We start from the raw sequence: 20,650 nt of genomic DNA, 5'->3' as shown, positions 1-20,650 counted from the left end.
AGGTATGGGATGCAAGTTTAACTTCAGAAATTGCCATCTTGGCTTGATCCTTTATTTTTACTTCAGGAGTTGTTGGTTCAGGTTTCGTTCCTAACCGATAATATTACCACTATTGGTACTTGAAAAGATACAACCTTAGAGTTTTGGTCCCATATTTTGTGGGTCTTTATTCAGGCCACGCTAGCTAGTTGCAGTCCCCTAACGAAGTGCACATTCCAGTCCACTTCAGAATTTTTCTTTTCAAAATGGACTGATGGATTTTCATTTTTGGATGCACTTTCACATTTCCAGCTCATTCAATTTTTTTATTTTTCATGTTAATTTCATCGGCCAGATTCATTACACGTTCCTTCCTACCCTGTGTTTCTTCTTTAATAGAGTCTAAGTTGATATATGGTCTTCTGCACCTCCCCTTTACCGCACAGGTATTCTCCTAAGCACTTTCGATTGTATAATAGTCTCCTCGAGTAACCAATCCATATAAATTTGTACCAGGGTAATAACTATTGGTTTTCCATTCTTGGTTACAGTAGTGTGAGGCTTCAGAGGCCTTTTAAAAGTCCATTGATCTGTTAAAATTAGTCCAACAACTATTTAAATGTTTACACTACCACCAAAAACTTGAACCCTTCTCCAAACTTGACACATAAATATTAGCAAAATTTTTATTATATCGTAACAGGGTATCGACACCACCTACTTGGTTCCTCAACCTTACCAGTTAAAACCTAACAATTTTAACTGTAAAATGCCATATCTTGTTTAAAAGATTAATGCCTAATAGGTAAAGAACCAACATTCACAAAATCAGTATACTGGATGTATGTTTTCATGATAGGTTGATCAGTAATACACACCTTCCACATATGAAGTGGTTCCATCTGCAAGTAGTTTATTTCTCCAAACCCGTCTTTACTCTTGCCTTTAATGTTGGTCGGGCAAAAGTTGATCTATATTCATGTCCTTTTATCTGTAAACAAGAGAAAAACATTTGATGTCAAACAGGAGAAGAACAAAAAGAACATTACAAAAAGGTAACACAAAATTGAATAATACAACACATTACAATAAGTGTTGCAATAGATGACCTATCTAGTGCAACAGATTCCCCATCTGTTTAATAGATGGGTCATCTGTTGCAACAGTCGATAAATTTATGGCAATAGATGGCTATAATATTGTAACAGATAGGTCATCTGTTGGAATAAATCAAACCATCCTTGATACTGGTTTGATTTCTTCCGACAGTTGCTCCATCTGTTCCAACAATTGATTCAACAGTTGCAACAGCTGAGAAAACTATTTTAACACCACCAACAATATCAACAACAGCATCAACAATAGAGAAATAGCACCATATATTCTAACACCATCAACAACATAAACACCATATATTCCAACAACACCAACACCTCCAACAACAGCACCACCAACAAAGTAACAAACAAAAGACAAAAAATGATACTAACAACAAGGCTTTTTAAGTTCACCCAAAGATGATCTTTTCGCATATTTTAATAAAAAAATAATAGGTCATTTATTCAAGACTTAAAAGTCATTTTTCTTTAATTTTCTTAATAAATAGGATACTAGTAATAGGTAAATCAATAAAAACAACAAATGTAAATATTTAATTTAAATAACATACAAAGAAGAAGACGAGAAGGAAAGAACAATAATGAACCATACCTACAATATCAAAAAAGTAAAGGGATTATAACACTCATTTTAGTCGAGAAAAGATATTTATCAATTGAGATATGAAAGGATCCTTATGCAAAAGAGGAAAGAAAAGAAAAGAAAAAAGGAGATAGTTGTGATTACCTTAAAGGAGAGAGAAAGAGAATTATGAAAGAAAGAAGAGAGATGAGTTAAGTTAATTTATGGCTAAAGTAAAGAGAATTCTAGAAATAGGTTTTAAATATTCATTAATAACCTTAAGGGTCACGAGGAGACGGTGGCAATGAAAAGACAAGATAAGACTACTCAAGGAGGAGATTTTGAGTTATCCAAGTAATATTTTTCACTACCTTAGTATTTTATCTTTTTTATCTCTTATAGGAAATTTCTTTAAAATAAAAAAAAAAGATCTTAAAACATAGTCATCTGTTGCAACAGATAACAATTTTTGTTTGAAAATTTTGAATGTCTCAGTCATCTATCGCAATAGATACCAACGTCCATTTGATTATTTACAATAGATATATTATCTGTTGTAACAGATTCAATAATCTATTTGATAAATTCCAGCAAATAAGTCATCTGTTGCAATAGGTTGAACGTTTGCTTTTATACAATTTCAATTGAGTTCATATGTTCAACTACAACTTCAATTGATTTAGCTACAACTAAGGATGAGTTGATAGGGTCAACTATATTGCATGATGTTGGTATTACACTCCTTCTGACCTGAGTCGTCAATCGATCAATCTGAGTTGAAATGATGCATATTAACTTATTATTTAAAATACCTTAATTGATTTAGCTACAACTAGGGATGAGCTGATAGGGTCAACAATATTACATGATGTTGATAGTGTGTTCCTCCTAACCTGAATCTTCAATTGATCTATCTGAGTTGAAACGATTCATATTAGCTTATTATTTAAAATACCTAAATTGATTTAGCTATAACTAGGGATGAGTTGATAGGGTCTACTATATTGACTAAAGTTGGTATTGCGCTCCTCCTAACTCGAGTCGTTAATTGATCAATCTGAGTTGAAATGATTCATATTAGCTTATTTTGAAATACCTACATTGATTTAGCATAACTAGGTATGAGTTGATAGGGTCAACTATATTTTATGATGTTGGTGGTGCGTTTCTCCTGACTTGAGTCTTCAATCGATCTATCTAAGTTAAAATGATCCATATTAGCTTATTATTTGAAATACCAAAATTGATTTAGCTATAACTAGGGATGAGTTGATAGGGTCTACTATATTGCATAATGTTGATATTGCGCTTCTCCTAACCCAAGTCGTTAATTAATCAATCTGAGTTGAAATGATTCATATTATCTTATTTTTGAAATACCTATATTGATTTAGCACTACTAGGTATGAGTTGATAGGATCAACTATACTACATGATATTGGTATTGCGTTCCTCCTGACCCGAGTCGTCAATCAACCAATCTAAGTTGAAACAATTTATATTAGCTTATTATTTGAAATACCTAAATTAATTTAGCTATAACTAGGGGTGAGTTGATAGGGTTAACTATATTACATGATGTTGGTATTGCGCTCCTCCTGACCCAAGTCGTCAATCGATCTATCTGAGTTGAAATGATTCATATTAGCTTATTATTTGAAATACCTAACTTGATTTAGCTATAACTAGGGATGAGTTAATAGGGTCAACTATATTGTATGATGCTAGTATTCGCTTCTCCTGACCCGAGATGTCAATTGATCAATCTTAGTTAAAATAATTCGTATTAGCTTATTATTTGAAATACCTAAATTGATTTAGCTACAAATAGGAATGAGTTGATAGGATCAACTATATTGCATGATGTTAGTATTGCGATTATCCTGACTCGAGTCGTCAATCGATCAGTCTGAGTTGAAATAATTCATGTTATCTTATTATTTGAAATACCTAAATTGATTTAGATACAACTAGGGATGAGCTGATAGGGTCAACTATATTGAGTGATGTTGGTAGTGCATTTTTCCTGACCTGAGTCATTAATTGATCAAATTGAGTTGAAACGATTCATATTAGCTTATTATTTAAAATGTCTAAATTAATTTAGCTATAACTAGGGATAAGTTGATAGGGTCAACTATATTGCATGATGGTTGTATTGTGCTTCTCCTGACCTGAGTAGTCAATCAATCAATCTGAGTTGAAACGATTCATATTAGCTTATTAATTGAAATGCCTAAATTGATTTAGCTACAACTAGGGATGAGTTGATAGGGTCAACTATTTTGCGTGATATTGGTATTGGCTTCTCTTGACCCAATTCATCAATCAATCAATTTGAGTTGAAATGATTCATATTAGCTTATTTTTTTAACTACCTTAATTGATTTAGCTACAACTAGGGATGAGTTGATAGGGTCAACTATATTGCATAATGTTAGTATTGTGCTCTTCCTGACCCGGGTCATCAATCGATCAATCTGAGTTAAAACGATTCATATTAGCTTATTTTTGAAATACCTCAACTGATTCTACAACTTGGGATAAGTTGATAGGGTTAACTATATGGCGTGATATTGGTATTGCGTTCCTCCTGACTGAGTCATCAATCAACCAATCTGAGTTAAAATGATTCATATTAGCCTATTATTTGAAATACCTAATTTAATTTAGCTACAACTAGGGATGAGTTGATAGGTTCAACTATATTACATGATGTTGGTATTGCGTTCCTCCTGACCCAAGTCATTAATTGACCAATCTAATTTGAAATGATTCATATTAGCTTATATTTGAATTACCTAAATTGATTTAGCTACAACTAGGGATGAGCAAATTATTCAGACCAAATTAACATTTTCAAAACTTGTCATTATTTTCCAAATTACAAATCATCCATTTGCGGGAAAAGGTTTCATCATTTCAAATCTCTATTTCTCGCTCTTTTCTTTCTCTCTTAACAATACAGACAACAAATACTTAACATACTGCTCAACCCTTCGCAATAAATCGATTTTTTTTCCATTTCTGACCACATAGTTGTTATTTTGGACTTCATTCTTGCTTGTATTCATCATTTTCTCTGTCTTCATAGGTAATAGAGTTCAAGAAGAGTTCTACATTTGTTATTTTTTCTAAAAATAATGGTTTTTCTGTAAATGATAAAAAATAAGACTTTTAGTTATATTATCTTTGAGAATAGATTAACAATTTTGAGTTTTGATGCTAAAATCATAGAAAGAACCTGAGAAAACTCTAGTTTTTTATTGCAGTGTTCTGTTGACAGTCGTGGTATTATTGGATAGTGTTTGTGGTATTATTGGTAGTTGGTGGTGGTGGTGGTGGTGGCATGGGTGGTAGTGGTGGTGGTGGCTGGTGGTGGCAGTGGTCGTCGTCATAGTGTTTTTGGTGGCAGTTGGAGATAGTATTGCTTGGTGGTGTTAGTGGTGTCAGTATTGGTGGTGTTTGTAATATATTTTTAAGAATTTATGCATACATCAATTGTAATGTATTTTTCATTTTTCTGTTATTTGTAGGTAAAACATGTCTCCTAAAAAAAGAAAGTGAAAGTGGATCAACTTCTGACCACCTAACAAAAAAGGCAAAAGTATAGATAGATTCGGCGGAACTTCTTAAACAATCTCAATCAGGGAAAAGTGAAGCTGAGAAAAGATATGAAAACAACTTTTAGAGAAGTGGACAAGGGCCTGTAGATGGTGATAAGGAAAATGAAAATAGGGAGGAAAAAAAAGAAGATAAACAAGAAGAGGAGGAAGAAGAAAGTGAGAAAGAGGATGATGATCAAAATGATGATAATGCATCACCATTGAGGCATGAATTAATATCGAAATCCCAGCATAAGGCTGTCAAAACTATTAGTATTGACAAGTTTCAAGTTGTGATGCCAATAGATGACCTGCAGAACTAACTGGTGATTTTGTACTTAAATGTTAGTCGGGGAAACCTTTTGATGACTTTAGGAAAACTGTGAAGAATAAAAATATAAATGAACTTTTTAAGAAGAGCTACTTTGGGCACTTTCTTAAGCTGCCTGAGGACCACACTTCCCGTTTATAAATGAGCATGGTATATGGTCTTCTCAAGCACAGGATCAAGCACATGGGAGATAATAAAGATTCGAAGGAGGGGAGGAAATGGATGAAATCTGGATCAACTGTTGTGGCATACTGGTTTGTTTTGGCTTAAAAGAGGTTGCCATAGTGAAAGGATTGAGATACGATCGTCCAAAGAACCTCTTATCAAGGAAATATTCTGTAAAAAGTCTAAGGCAAGCAGGACAGCCAAACCACCACTATCAAATAGAGGGAAGGCATTATCCTAAACCAGCCACTAAAACCAACAAATGCAAGGAAAAAATAAATGGGTTGTTGTACATTGCTAGAAGTGGGTAAAAAGTTGATAACTTGTTAAAACATCTCAAGGATAAAACTATATCAAAGAAGTACAAGGTGAAATTATGCTTAGTTTGGTTTGCCCATACTGTTATATTGGCAAGAGACGTTAACAAAGTCATAGAAGATGATTTGTTGAAGCTTGCTGAGGATTTTGAGAAATTCAATAATTATCCCTGGAGATATAACAACTACAACTTGGTTGTCAACTATTTACTAACAAAGCTATCCCTAAAGATAATCACGTTATACGGCTTTTCTTGGGCTTTCATGATTAATTTAATCACTATTTGTTTACTCATCCATTAATTTATATAGAATAATTATTATGACTTTTTTTTATTGCTTCCTATTTAAATTTTTTAAGCTTGGGCATTTGAAGTCATTTATCCCCTCCGAAAGCAGGTCAAGGATTACTCGGATGAGGTTTCTCGTCTAAGGATCCTTAAGTGGTTGGCTGCAAAGATCAACACAAGAATTAAGAAGGTTGATCTCTTTAACCCACCGGATAATGTAGTATGTCTTCTTTCAAGTAAAATAATTTGACTCAAAGAAAGATATTGAAGTAGATGTGCCATCTATTGCAATAGGAGGGTCATTAGTTGCAACAAATTACTCGTCTACTGCAACTGGTGCAATAGATAGGTAATCTGTTGCGACAGAAGATTCATATTTTACAATAGATTACCCATCTGTTGCTTTGGTTCTCTGAACCCTAAGCAGCAAATTACCCATCTATTGCAAATTATGCAACATATGGGTATCTGCTCCAACATATTGCTAATCTGTTATGATAGACAATCAACTGTTATAACAAAAAGATCATTTGTTGCATAAGTTGTCTATGCTAACATGTAACACAGCTGACTTCAAATTATTATATAATTTAAATATATCTGTCTTTTTTATAGATTGTGTATCTATGGATCGTGCCTATTGAGTAGGAGTTGGGGATGACTTTTTTTATTACTCTAGATCTTGTTGATACAATAGCAGACCCAACGGTGGAGTTAATAAAAAAGGAATCAGCTAGAGCAACAGCCATAAGAAGAGAAGTTAGGCAAGGTCAGCCTAATGTTGAGGCTCTTCATGACCAACCTACTACAATAGATCCGAGTGCTTCTTATGGGGGTGTTGCTGGTGGAGTTGTTGATGTTGGTGACAGGCATGATGATGCTGATGTTGATGTCATTCATGATGATGAGCATGTTGATGCTTAAGAAAAAATAAATATGTTTGAAAACACCCCTTTCACAGGTCCCTCTCACCCTTACACAGTTCCCTTCCACCCTTACAGTTCTCACCCCTCTTTACCCTCATGTTCTTATTATAAATATGAAGAGTGCAAGGACAGACAGTATAAACTCTTTCAAAAAGTAGAGGATATCACTAAAACTGTCGAGAAATTAAAATCCAAGAGGGGTGTCATGCCATCCAAGAAGGTGAGAGAGCCATACACTCCTACAGTGGCGGTTAGGAGAAAGAAAAGAGTAATTAGCCAAGTACTCTCCAATTGAAAACAAAAAAAATTTAACTTCTCTCTCTCCAAAAGTTGTTAAAGTTCAGGGGATATTGAAGAAGGTGAACGTATACGCGGAACTTGGCGCCAAAGAAAAGAAGGATCTGCGGCAGGCCAAAAATTCCAAGCAAGGCACACAAGATTACCCCATGTATACATTTTCTACCCAAGACTTCAAGAGTATGACAGATATGCGTACGCGGTATGTGGACATGGTAAGTTTACTTTTCCTAACCTAGCCTTTTAATCTACTCTATGAAAAAGAAGCTATGCAACAGATATATTATCTGTTGCAACATCTGGGTTTTCTAGTGTAACTGGTAGTGGTTCTGTTGCAACATATTACCCATCTATTGCATAAGTTGTATTAAATGGGTAATCTGTGAACATATTCAGAGAACCCTCTACAACAGATGGACCATCTGTTGCATCTTTCCACTATGTTTTCCTTCTTTACAATTACTAACATATTTAAAAAATAAACTTCTTATATCACAGTATGTTGAAGAACTTCTCTGCCTCATGAGGGGCAGGCAATTAGCGTACCCGGAAGCTTATGATGCTACTCATAAGATAATAGACCTCAACTTCTACAAGAATTTCAAAGATAAGTACGATGAAGTCACTAAGCTAGCGTCAACTCCCGGTGGCCCAAGATTTGATTCGTTAGTTTCTGGGTCACAATAGGATGAAGAAATAATTAAATATGTTAGAGGGGATAGGACATATCCACACAGAAAGAACTAAACCAAAGCAAAGAAAATTCTTGTAGTCATGAAAGTAGACATCATACATTATCTGGATGTTGAGATACTACTCGAGGAGGGAAAGATCAAGGTTTAAAACTGTAACTTATCTTCCTTCGACGAGGCTGATTTTTTTACCCACATGCAGCCACTGTAGGAATTGTTCTCCAACTTGTTGAGACAGAGTAAACTGGTGGATCATTTACCAGCGGAAGTTTTGAGGAAGAAAACATGGGATTTTAAAGTTTGAAACAAGTATGTGGACCTTTCAAAAAATGAAATCGTTGTTGCATGCGGGTCGAACGCGCTTTCACACATTAAATGTTTGCTGACCAACAAAAAAATAAGTAAGCCAACGACCATTTTGTGTGACAACGTTGTGGTAAACATGCAAGAGGTCTGGGTTTATGGAGTACTAACTGGACGCTTGGAGCTTGTATATAAAGAATAAGATGTAGAAACACAAATACCATAACAATTTTTTATTTCAAGTCACTTCACTTTACATGTAGTGGCAATTTTTTTATCTGATGAAAGTTGAATTTTTTATAATGCAACAGATTGTCTATCTATTATAACTTCTACCTGTTCTAATAGATAGTTTATCTGTTGTAATAGGTTAGCCATCTGTTACAGTATGCCGATAATTCCATCTAAGTCTATCTATTGCAACCGTGGGAAGACCTATTTGATAATTTTCAACATATGACCTACATGTTGCAACATATGTCTAAATTTGTTTGACAGTTTCCAACAATTACGCTTGAATATCCATGTGCTCAACAACATCAAACCAGTAGCAAATACACCACCATGAAAATTTTAGCAATTATTCTTGAATATTCATGTTCCCAACAATACTAAACCAGTAGCAATAACGCCAATAATGTAGTATCTTCTTGCTCAATTTTATTTCTCTTCAAAAGCCTTGACTTTCTTCAACAAACCCCAGATTACACGATTTGCTTGTGAAGGGTGTCATTGTTCATACCAATCAAAGTAATCATCTTCTCCCAATTTCTATAAAAACAAGACCACAATTACAAAATAATTACAAGTCAATAATTAATCAACTAATTAAATAAAAAAATATTACCTTTAAAATCTTACAATTAAAAAACCTATGACCTGAATTTTGTTGAGTCTAAGAAGTCTTCAATAGAGCTTCATGACTACACTTACAATATCAAAAATCTTTATCACAAAAAACAGTGGAAGATGAGCTCGACATTGTCAAGCTCAGTTGGAAAAAATGAAAAAAAAAAAAAAGAAAAATCAAATACAAATAATTTAAAGAATTTGGATAGAGAAAAAAAAATGAAGAAGAAAAAGATTTGGGAATTTAGGATTAAATTTGAGGAAGAAGATGAATATATAAGACAATAGGAGAAAAATAATCGTTGGGTGCCAAGTCAACAAAAATGGAGGTTCAACACGGCTTGGCTGCGTGAATTACACGCGAGCTGCCAACAGGGCAAAAAGTGCCAAACTGACACATTTGATGCCTATTTTAGGTGTTTAAAATGAACACTGTCTACTTGAGGTGCCAAAGTGAAAGATCATTGCAACTTTAGGTGTCTATCGATGGGTTCTGGTTTTTTTATTTCAAGTCACTTCACTTTACATATATTGGAAATTTTTATGTCTAAAGAAAGTTGAATTTTTATAATGCAACAGATTGTCTATCTTTAGTAATAGTCTATTCTGATAGATAGTTTATCTATTACAATAGGTTGGTCATCTGTTGCATTATGTCAATGTTTCTATCTAGGTCTATCTGTTGCAACAGTGGAAAGAATTATTTGATAATTTTCAATAGATGACCTACATGTTGCAACTTATGTCTAAATCTATTTGATATTTTCTAACAGATGTCGTCTATTGCAACAGATACCTTATATATTGCAATATTTGAATTCAGTATTCTATTTTAATTAATAATTTCAAATATAAGGATAAAATAAAATTCATATACAACATAAAATAAATCAAAGCCTTCAGAAATTACATGAAATAAATCAACAAATAAATGAAATATAAAAAAATTATTATGGGTACAGATCTCAACGAATAAATCAACAATTTAAGTTTTAATGTCAACAATTCCTAAGGAGAGGTAAGGCTATTACTTTGATAGACTCAAGAAATAAATATCTACTCAATATAGACAAGTTGTTCTTCATCCGGTGCTATGAAATTCGACTTTGGTCATCGTGGATCTTTAATGTCGCTTACATACGGTTTCTGCTCTTTCGCTTCTCCATATTTTCATGAAAAGAGTAGCATATTATCAATGTTTTTCAGTAGTAGCTTCTACTATGACATCCACCTGGAAAGCTAGAATTGTCAATGCTAATCATAAAGATACAAAAAAAAAAATAAAAAAGGATAACTCATCTGTTTTAGCAAATAAATTATCTTTTTGTTGCAATATATGGATCATCTTTTGGGATAAATTAAAACATGAGGAATACCTGTATTATAATTTCCAATAGATAAACCATCTATTGCAACATATGACTCATCTGTTTGAAAAAACTGAAATAGTAGGAAGTCTTAATTTAATTTGTCCCAACAGATGATCCATCGATTGCAGCATTTAGGTCATCTGTTAGTACAAATAAAAATGGTACGTAGAGCTGTTTGATTCATCTAAAATAGACGAGACATATATTGTAATAGATATTGCATCTGATACAATAGGTTAGTCAACTGTTGTAGTAAATGTATATATCTGTTTGATAATTTCCAGTAGATGTGTCATCTATTGAAATAGATGTGTTTGTTTGTTAGTCGGAACTGATGTTATATATTCACGTTCTTCAGCTCATGTGGCCCTTATACATTGCTCAATAGTGCAACACAAAGACAGCGGAGTTGCAATTTTGCTTTTTTAGATGCTTGATATTGCCTTGAAAATTACTTTTCTTCTCCTATTAGCCTTAATATCTAATAGAGTGGATGGATATGAAATCCTCGTTGATGGAATAACAACCCTCTTAGATATCAATTCCTTTACAATAGTAGTTAATGCATTAATAACATTAATCACTACATCATGTTTCGCCTTACAGTCTTGACATTTGCATGCACAACATTCACTAGGAGAAGAAAAATCCGTATAACCAATATGATCATACTCATAATAGTTTATTTTAAAAACTGTAAGAGGAGCATCATTATCCCCAACAACAGTACCACTACCATCACCAATAGCTCCATCATCACTAACACCATCAATAATAACATGCCCACCCTCCAAAATTATTTTTCTTGTAATGTTTGTTGCTCCAAACAATTCTATTTTTATTCTGTCAATGACCTTAGGGTCCGATAAAGTTAGCATAGACCATAAAGCAAGAAAAAATGGCATCTTTAACTCTCGATTGGTCGAAACAAGCGACAAATGCACAATCTAACATAAATTAGTACATATATTAGAATGATGATTAGATCATTCACAAAAATCATGAATTAAAATAAAAACTTAATTAGAATTAGACTTACTGCATCCTTCGGGGGGGTGAAGACATCAAGAAATTTTGTATTTTTATCAGTTTTGGCCGACAACCATCTCAAGATTCTTGGACATAAAACTTCTTCCTGGTATTTCACTTGTTGTCTCAAATAAGGAATGGCTTCAAATGCCCAAGCCTATAAAATAAAACCAATAAATCAAAAGAATTATTGAATAAAAAAAAAGAATCATATCATAATAAAAGAAATATTTACCTTGAAAGCCCATGGAAAGCCATATAAGTTGACTGTCTTTGGCGTTAATGGAGTCAACAAATATTTGACAATTATTTTAAATCTTTCATAACCCCAAGGATAGTTGTTAAATGCCTCAAGATCCTTGGAGAGCTTTATTAATCCAAGTGGTATATTGTTGTTAACGTCCCTCGCCTAAAGAATAATATGTACAAACCAAACCAAATACAATGATTGTTTGTGCTTCTTTAAAAGTCTTTTACCTTTCAACGTTTCTATCAATTTTTTGTTTTTGAAGCTTAGTCTAACAAGGGACAGCAAGTCTTCACGATCACTTGACTTGCATTTGCCTTTTTTAGGTGTGCGGGATGCTTTTTAGGGTTAGAATAGGTATAACTTGAGAAGGAGGATAATATTTTAGTCCAGTAACTATGGCAAACTCCTTCCAATCAAAACAAATAGGAATGCCATAGTAATTTATCCACACCTCATCCATCTTATCTTTATTTTCATACATAAACCTATGCTTGAGAAGATCAAATACCATTTTTATTTGAAAATGAGCATTGTTGTCCTCCGGCAAATCAAGATATTGCCCAAAACAACTGTCCCTGAAATAAGCATCCAAATTTTATTCTGGAAGTATTTTTTTGAAGGCGTCAAAATATTTTTCCATGACTGACTTAACCATGAAATCACCCATTAAATTTATGGCACCATCGCACTGCATTCTCACAGGATAAATATCAATGCTGAAGGTTTTGCCAACTCTTCGGTGGAAGGGCTATTAATATTTGGATCATCTCTTTTTTAAAAATTTCTCCCCCCTCCATGTTCATTTTCTTCTGCTTTTGCTTCTAATTGAGGTAACACTTGTAAAGCAAGCTCATAGAGTGGTGGATGTAGCCTAGCTACTTCACTTGTTTTTTTACTTAGACTTAATTCGGTTTATATTCTTTTGGGAGTCATATAATCTAAAAATAATAGGAACATAAAATAGATTATAATTGATTAATGCATTATTAAAAAGGGATAATAGTATATCTAACATGTACAACAGTAAAATAATAGTTTCAACAGATCACATATCTTTTGCACTAGGTAGGTTATCTGTTGCAAATATACCTAACCTGTTGCAACGGATAAGTAATCTGTTGCAATAATAAAAATAGCTCACTCATCGTTGAAACTAATGAATGGTTTATGCAACAACATATGAGTGATTTGTTGCAATACATAACTAACCTGCTGCAACAAATGAGTAATTTGTTATAATAATAAAAACAGATCACTCATCTATTGAAATAGATGAATGGTCTATGCAATAGATCAACATCTGTTGCAATATATGAGTGATCTATTGGAACAATTATCAATGGTCAATATTATTTAGATTTCTTCCAACAAAAGGGTCGTCTATCGTGATAGATGAATGATCAGTTGGAAAAATCAAGTCTTGGACATGTCCTGTTGGAATAATTGATAGGATTTTATCGAACAAAAGGTTCATCTGTTGCATCAAATGATTAATCTGTTGTATTGGATTTTTAATATGATGGTTTCTCTGTTGTATCAGATGGTAAATCTGTTACATTAGATGATAAATCTGTTACATCAGATAGTAAATCTGTTGCATCAGATGGTTAATCTGTTGCATTAGATTTTTAATTAGATGGTTCCTCTGTTGCATCTGATGTTAAATCTATTTTATCATATGGTTAATCTATTGCATCAGATTTTTAATTCGATGAAAAATCTGTTGCATCAGATTTTTTATCTGATGGTTAATTTATTGCATTAGATTTTTTATCTGATGGTTCTTCTATTGCATCATACAGTAAATTTATTGCATCAGATGGTTAATTTGTTGCAGAAGATGATAAATCTGTTGCATTAGATAGATAATCTATCGCATCAGATGGTAAATCTATTGCGTTAGAAGGTTAATCTGTTGTAGAAAAAATAGTAGCATAATTTTGTTCAATAGAACAACAATAATATCACTATTTTTACCAAGAATAAGAACAAATTAACTGAGCAAAGGTCGCAACACAAAAAACACCAACATTGTTATTTTGTTTGTACAAACACAAACAACAAAACTCAAACTTCAAAAAATGCAACAAATAACAAAAAATCATATTTCACTCCGAAAAGAGAAGAGAAGAAATACCAGAAATTAAGGTTTTATTCAGATCGCATTTCAAATTAAAGCAACAAATATTAAAATTGTTCACCAATACTAGAAGAGAAGTTGGCTCAAGTTCTTTTTTTTCTTCAAAACTAAAAAGACCATAATTTGTTACCTATGAAAGAAGAAAAGGGACGATGAAGAACTCGAAGGTGTTGTGGCTGGAGAGCAAGGTTGTCAAGTCGATTGACAATTGAAAGTCGAAAAGAAACTCGAAGCCCAACTATTTGTTGTCGGAGGTTGAAGTCGTCAGAGATTGAAAGGAGAAATTTACAGAACTGTTGGTTGGGAGAAACTGTCGAGAGAGAGGGGAGAGACGGTTGATTTGGAGAGGAAAGGAGTGTGGGTTGATTTGTATTTTAAAAAGATTAGAAAGTTTTGAAAATATTAATCAAGTCCACAATTAATTTAATCAAGTTTTCTAATTATGTTTGACCCTTTAAGTTGGTCAATGTCACCAATCATTCATTCAAGACTTAAATGACATCTTTCCTTCAATTTTCTCATATAACATACTAATAGTCAGATTTAATCTTTCAAAATATAATTAATAAAGTTAGCTTACTAAAATATATAAAAGATATTTCTTAAGAAAAATATCAAATCAATATAAATCAAATAAAATGAAATTGAGTATAGAAATCAAACTAATCTAATTGAGTTTAATTAAAAAGATGGTTCAGATTGAGGTAAGCATAGAAAATTGAGTGAAGGATAATAAAAAAGAACTTAAATAAAAAATGATGACAACTTTAATTATTAAGGCCAAAACTATACTTAAATTTTGATTTAGTTAATTAAAGTGTAAAGTGTAATGTTTTAAAATTTATTAATTTTTTTAAAAAGTATCTCTTCCCATTCCAAATTTCACCTCTTTCTTTATCTTTTCGATTTTTCTACTTTTTCTTTCTTTCTCTGCTATCTTCTTCTTTTTTTCCTCTTCAGATTTTCCTCTTTCTTCGTCTTCTCTTCTTCTTTTTCTTTCTCACTTCACTGTTATTCTTCTTTTTTTATACTTTTTAATTTGTATGGATTATTTTTTAAAAAATTTTAAGAACTTTGAAAAGAAAATTTTAATTTCTTTAAAAAATAATTAAATAAATAATATAGTAAATTAAGAAACTCCGATAGTTGTTTCAACAACTGTCATATTGTTGTTACAATAGTTACGGTAATTATTGTAGCAATTACTATTAATTTCTGCAACAACTTCGATAATCGTTGTAACAACTACTATTAATTATTGTGCTACAATAATTATTATAGAGATTGTAGCAATTATGATTGTTGCTGCAGCAGCGACGACCTGCAACAACTTCAATATTTACTTGATTTTTTAAAAAAGATGTGATGGAGGAGGGGCTCAGGAAGAATATGATATTTATGGTAAGGGGAAGGTGGAGCTGCTGGCGGTGACATCGAAAGAGGAGGTTGTGATTGTTGAGGTATTGATAATGGTAATGATGGAGGAGATAAAGGAAAAACAAGAAAAGATAACAATTGTGCAGGAAGAGGAAATGGTGGTGGATCAGCAAGAGGTAGCATTGGCCGGTTATGGTGAAGAAAGAGGATGTGGTGGAAGCGATGACAACAACGATAACGACCAAAAAGGTGTGGAGGGAATAGGTGGGGTGGTGTAGTTGTAGTGATTACAGCAGCGACGATGACAAAAAAGATGTGGTGGGAGGTGGGTATGATGAAAAAAGTAGAAATCTTTGTTTAAATAATAAAATTTGAGACTAATATTGATGTCTATCCTTAAAATTCTCACCTCTAATATCACTCATTTTTTTATTTTAAAACCTTTTCTCGGGTGTGTTTGGTATGATGGAAAATGTTTTCTTGGAAAATGTTTTCCTGGAAAATAAGTTGGTTTTCTACTTATTTTCTCATGTTTGGTTGGTGAATGAAAAATGTTTTTCGGAAAATATTTTATGGTGTTTGGTTGGTGAGTAGAGAATATTTTTTAGAAAAATATTTTCTAGTGTTCGATTAATGAGTGAAAAAATATTTTTTAGAAAATACTACTATCTGTTAACTAGTATATCAGTGTCTCTAACAACTCAACAATTTGTAAGAATTAATTTAAGCATAACAACTAATATCAATATCGAATACTAAAATATTACAATCACTAAGACACTTCTATTAATTAACAAATATCGAAGACACTTTTCAACATTTTGTTAGGACAATCTCAAGATACTACAATTAATAGAAATATAACAGAACGACAAACTTATACAACCTCGTGAAACAAGTTACATCGATAACAAAATGAAATATGCAATTAACAAAAGTAACATAAGTAAGTCTTCCTCTATGCATATGAAAATAACAATATATTCACGAATTGAAAATGAAAAAAATTCGGGTTTCATTGTTTTTTATTTCAAACAGTGAAAAATTGAAGCAAAACACAGTGAAAAACATTTCCGAGTAATGTAAATTTTTGAGAAATATAAATTTTTTTAGTCATGTAAATATAAGTGTTGTTGGGGTGGGAAGACGGGTGAGGGTGAGGTCATAAGTCACATTTGTCATTTTCTGGAAAATAATTTCTTGGTCCATGAGGGAAGTTATTTTCCATCAAATAATAGAAAATAAGTTGTCTTGGAAAATATTTTCCTAAATTTTTATTGCAACCAAATAAGGAAAAACCGAAAAAGGAAAATATTTTCATTTACCAAACACACCATCTTAATTAATTTTCCCAGCAAAAGATGACAAAGTATTAAATTATTGCAGTAGGAGTTTAGACATATAACATGCAATTCCACCTGGTAAGTATCCCCAGTTCCCCACTGCTCCGTCCACCGACGCAGATAAAAGGGAGAATTCCTAAGCTGAACCCGAATCAGTTCCCCAAATTCATAAAAAATTTGGAGGAGAAGATCACAAATGGATGAGTTGAGATCTAAGTCATATAACGAGGATCCAAGGGGACAAGTGGAAAAGTACAGCTATGCCACTGATGGAGGTAACGGTTACCGTTACAAGGAAGGAAGCTTAACCCCAAATGGGCTTGGAGATCTACGCTGTTATAGTGCTTCATATGCAGCCAATAACAACACTCGCAAGGAAGTCAAGTTCAACAAAGGCAAGTCAGTTTCTAAGAGTTGGAGTTTCAATGACCCAGAGTTGCAGAGGAAGAAGAGGGTCGCTTCCTATAAGGTTTACCTTGTTGAAGGAAAGGTTAAGGCATCAGTTAAGAAGAGCTTTCGCTGGATCAAAGACAGTTGTACCAAACTAGTTTATGGCTGGAGGTGATCCACCATTCACTTATAATTTCAAGTATGTTACACATTGCTTCAGTAATTTCTGTTTCCTTACATATTATATTTCCTTTGATGAGCGATTAACTACTTTGAATGGGTAAAATTACTGGCAATTACTTTTGCATTTCTATTTTGGTTGGCGAAATTAGGTAATTAGTATGTCACTTCTTTTATACAAGAGTATTGCATAAATGAGTGCATGAGATACGGCGAACTGTAATCCATCAGCAAGGGAGTCTTTGCTTCGTATAGAAAGTTCTTGTCATCTTCATTTTATGATTCGGAGTAGAGTAGGTAGAGGAGGGTTGTTTTTAAAAAGAAGATTGATACAACCTTAGAAGAACCTAAGGATGGCAATGGGGCAGTGTGGGTGTGGGGCGGTGCGGGTTTTAAGCTATGCGGTGCGGTGCGGGTTTTAAGTTATATGGTGCGGGGCGGGTTAAAGTAAGTTTCTTTTTAAATAGTGCGGTGCGGGGGTGCGGGTTGCGGGTATATGCGGGTTTAAATTAAAAAAAAAGCTAAAAATTAATATTATTCTCGTGAATATACCTAAGATTATATGTATGCTTTACTTAAAATTGTATGAAACTTAAAACGACGTGAATAACACTACAAATAAATGATTTTATAGTTTTTTTAATATTTCTATTTATTTTAATAAAAATATGATATTTGATCATTACTTGTACACGTGATACTTTTTGGTAATTTCTCAGTGAAAAGTGATGTAATAGAAATTAGTTATTATTTTCTAGTTGTAGATTTGAAAATATTATGATTTTCAATGGAGTTACAAATTTTTCAAAAAAATAAAAAAATAAAAACATGGGCGGTGCGGTGCGGTGCGGGTATGCGCGGGTATGAGTGTGGGGCGGGTTTATGCGAGTTTAATGGTGATGCGGTGTGGTGCGGTTTTAAAACTTGCGGGTTTAGAAAAAACCCGCACCGCACTCGCACCGCACCGCACCATTGCCATTCCTAGATGAACCACACCTCAAAAGCTAGAGCCCCACACCAGCTCCCCATTTAACCTGTGGGACTCAAGTCCCGTTCCTTGGAATAACATCATAACAAACCACCATGCTCTGTATCCGTCGTCCTCTACGGCTCCACTTTGAGTAGCTTTCACTCTACTTGTGTAGGTAGCTCTTTCCCAAAGCTTGCACACAACTTGATAGTTCCATCAGATATCATTCCCTCCCAATACTACTGGTATTGGGTAACTCTGTCCACCAAGGTGTAGATTGATGGGAAGAACTCATGTAATTTATTTTTGCCTATACTGGAAATCCAATAGTCTCTATTCCAAGTTCCAACTTCATGTATGCCTAAGGCACACCTTGGGTGCATATCAATAAATTGACTCTTGAAATTTCATAACTAGATCTATACATTCTACGAGCTTCTAGATTAAAGCTGGAAGTTGTCTCTGTACTCCACAGCTTGAACCAGTTTAATGACTTGTTTTAGACATTTGTTATGAAGAAAATCCATCAATAAGCCATTATTGATTCTTGACCCATTGGAATGATTCTACTCTGGACACTGGAGTCCTGACTTGCGAGATTGACTAGGGCAATTTTACTCTTTCCTAAACTTCACTGTACTAGAGAGGTCAAGTTTCCTTGACGAAACTTGAATCATCTTCAGATGCTTACCTCTGTCGTGTAGTGAAATCCTCTTCTGGCAAAGTAACACTTTCCACCTTACATAATATTCCTTAGAAAGTATTCCAAGATGGTATAACCAGTTTTCGTTATTTAATTTAAATTAACGTACTTACCCTCCCTCCCCCCTCCTATGAATAATGGCTTCACTGGATAAATTTTGATACTATGGTATTGGTTTATGCTGCTATATTCTTTCTCTTTAATGCAAAAAACAGTGTCATGTTTTGGCTGCAACAGCCTTGTGATGTTCCACAACTTTTTATGGAGAGATTGGTGTTTAAAAGAGTAAAAAAAAGGACAAGGCCCTAGGAGCTTGAAGCGAAAAAACAAGAAGCGAATCACACATAAAAAATGCCAAATTATATGAGTTTAATACTGTAATAATCGACTAACAACTAGATAGAGGGGTGGAACCATCATCTCCGAGTTCCGGAGGCTTGGCCGAAGTGTCAGCTCCAGACAGATTTCTCGGTCATAAAAAAAGATATGTTGACTTGCTACTAAAATAACTAATTCAGTATCCAATATATAACAATATCAGTATTTATCCACTCCACAAAGTTGAGATTCAAAGAACTGCCTGTTGCTTGTTGGGATTACTTAACATGTTATTAATTGAGCTTTGAAGTGCACATTTTTATGAAATGCATGACGGCGTACACGAAGCTAAGTTAATAACATTGGTAGAGACAAGATAGAAAAAACTACTGCGTCATCTATTGATGCTGTATCCATCATTTCTTAGATTCTTTATGTTCATGTTTTGGTTAACATCAGCAAAGTTGTTCATAGAGAAATTAAATGGTTAGCAACCATTGGACTGCATTTGAAAATCAGTTTCGTATGAATTTGTGCAATAGTAAAATTGAAATTCCTAAGGCTGATGGTGATTTATGTCCAAAGATTTAGTGAAGCCCCATCTTTCTGTGTGCTCTGCGGTATTAAAAGCATTTTCTCATTCCTAAAAGGGATGAAGCGATCAAAGTGATACCCCTTTTAGGGTGAAGCGATGGTATTTCGAGGAAGCTTGCTTCGGATATGAGGCGCAAAGTGAGACATGTGAGAAGAGAAGTGGTTGCTTCTTTGTAACTCACATTGAAAGGTGAAACATAGAAGAGAAAAAGGACTAGAGAAAACTAAGGTTTTTCGTTTTTTTGTATAGTTTGATTACTCCTGTTGGGTTCGAAATCGAGAGGGCGGCATGTGGAAGCTAATAGTTTGCAAACCATAGGGATGAGAATTCAGACGACACATAAAACAATACTAAAAAATCATATTATTGATATGGATTGGTCAATTGGCCTACATATTAAAAACTAATATTATTGAAAAAGCATAAAACATGTAAGAAGAAATCTCCCCCCTATTTATTGAGGTCCAAAACCTTTCCTCTCAAGGAAGAGGTTAGCCAAATATAGAAGTGTAAAGTAAATGTAATTATGGTATTACTTCTACTTTCCTTCC

General features: G+C 33.5%; 1 protein-coding gene across 1 annotated transcript; it reads left to right on the top strand.

Moving 5' to 3' along the window:
* The first annotated feature begins 16,992 nt into the window (after positions 1 to 16,992).
* On the top strand, positions 16,993 to 17,646 carry LOC107876492. The gene has a single exon (XM_016723403.2). It carries the CDS (start codon positions 17,140 to 17,142, stop codon positions 17,506 to 17,508), a length of 369 nt encoding a protein of 122 aa, XP_016578889.1. The 5' UTR covers positions 16,993 to 17,139; the 3' UTR covers positions 17,509 to 17,646.
* Positions 17,647 to 20,650: the final 3,004 nt, after the last annotated feature.

Source organism: Capsicum annuum, chromosome 7 (assembly GCF_002878395.1).
Source record: "Capsicum annuum cultivar UCD-10X-F1 chromosome 7, UCD10Xv1.1, whole genome shotgun sequence".
Lineage (NCBI taxonomy): Eukaryota > Viridiplantae > Streptophyta > Magnoliopsida > Solanales > Solanaceae > Capsicum > Capsicum annuum.
This window is presented reverse-complemented; position numbering and strand designations above follow the sequence as displayed.

Bases quoted from the DNA above. Each gene is read 5' to 3' on its own strand.
- LOC107876492 (XM_016723403.2), top strand. From the start codon at position 17,140: ATGGATGAGTTGAGATCTAAGTCATATAACGAGGATCCAAGGGGACAA.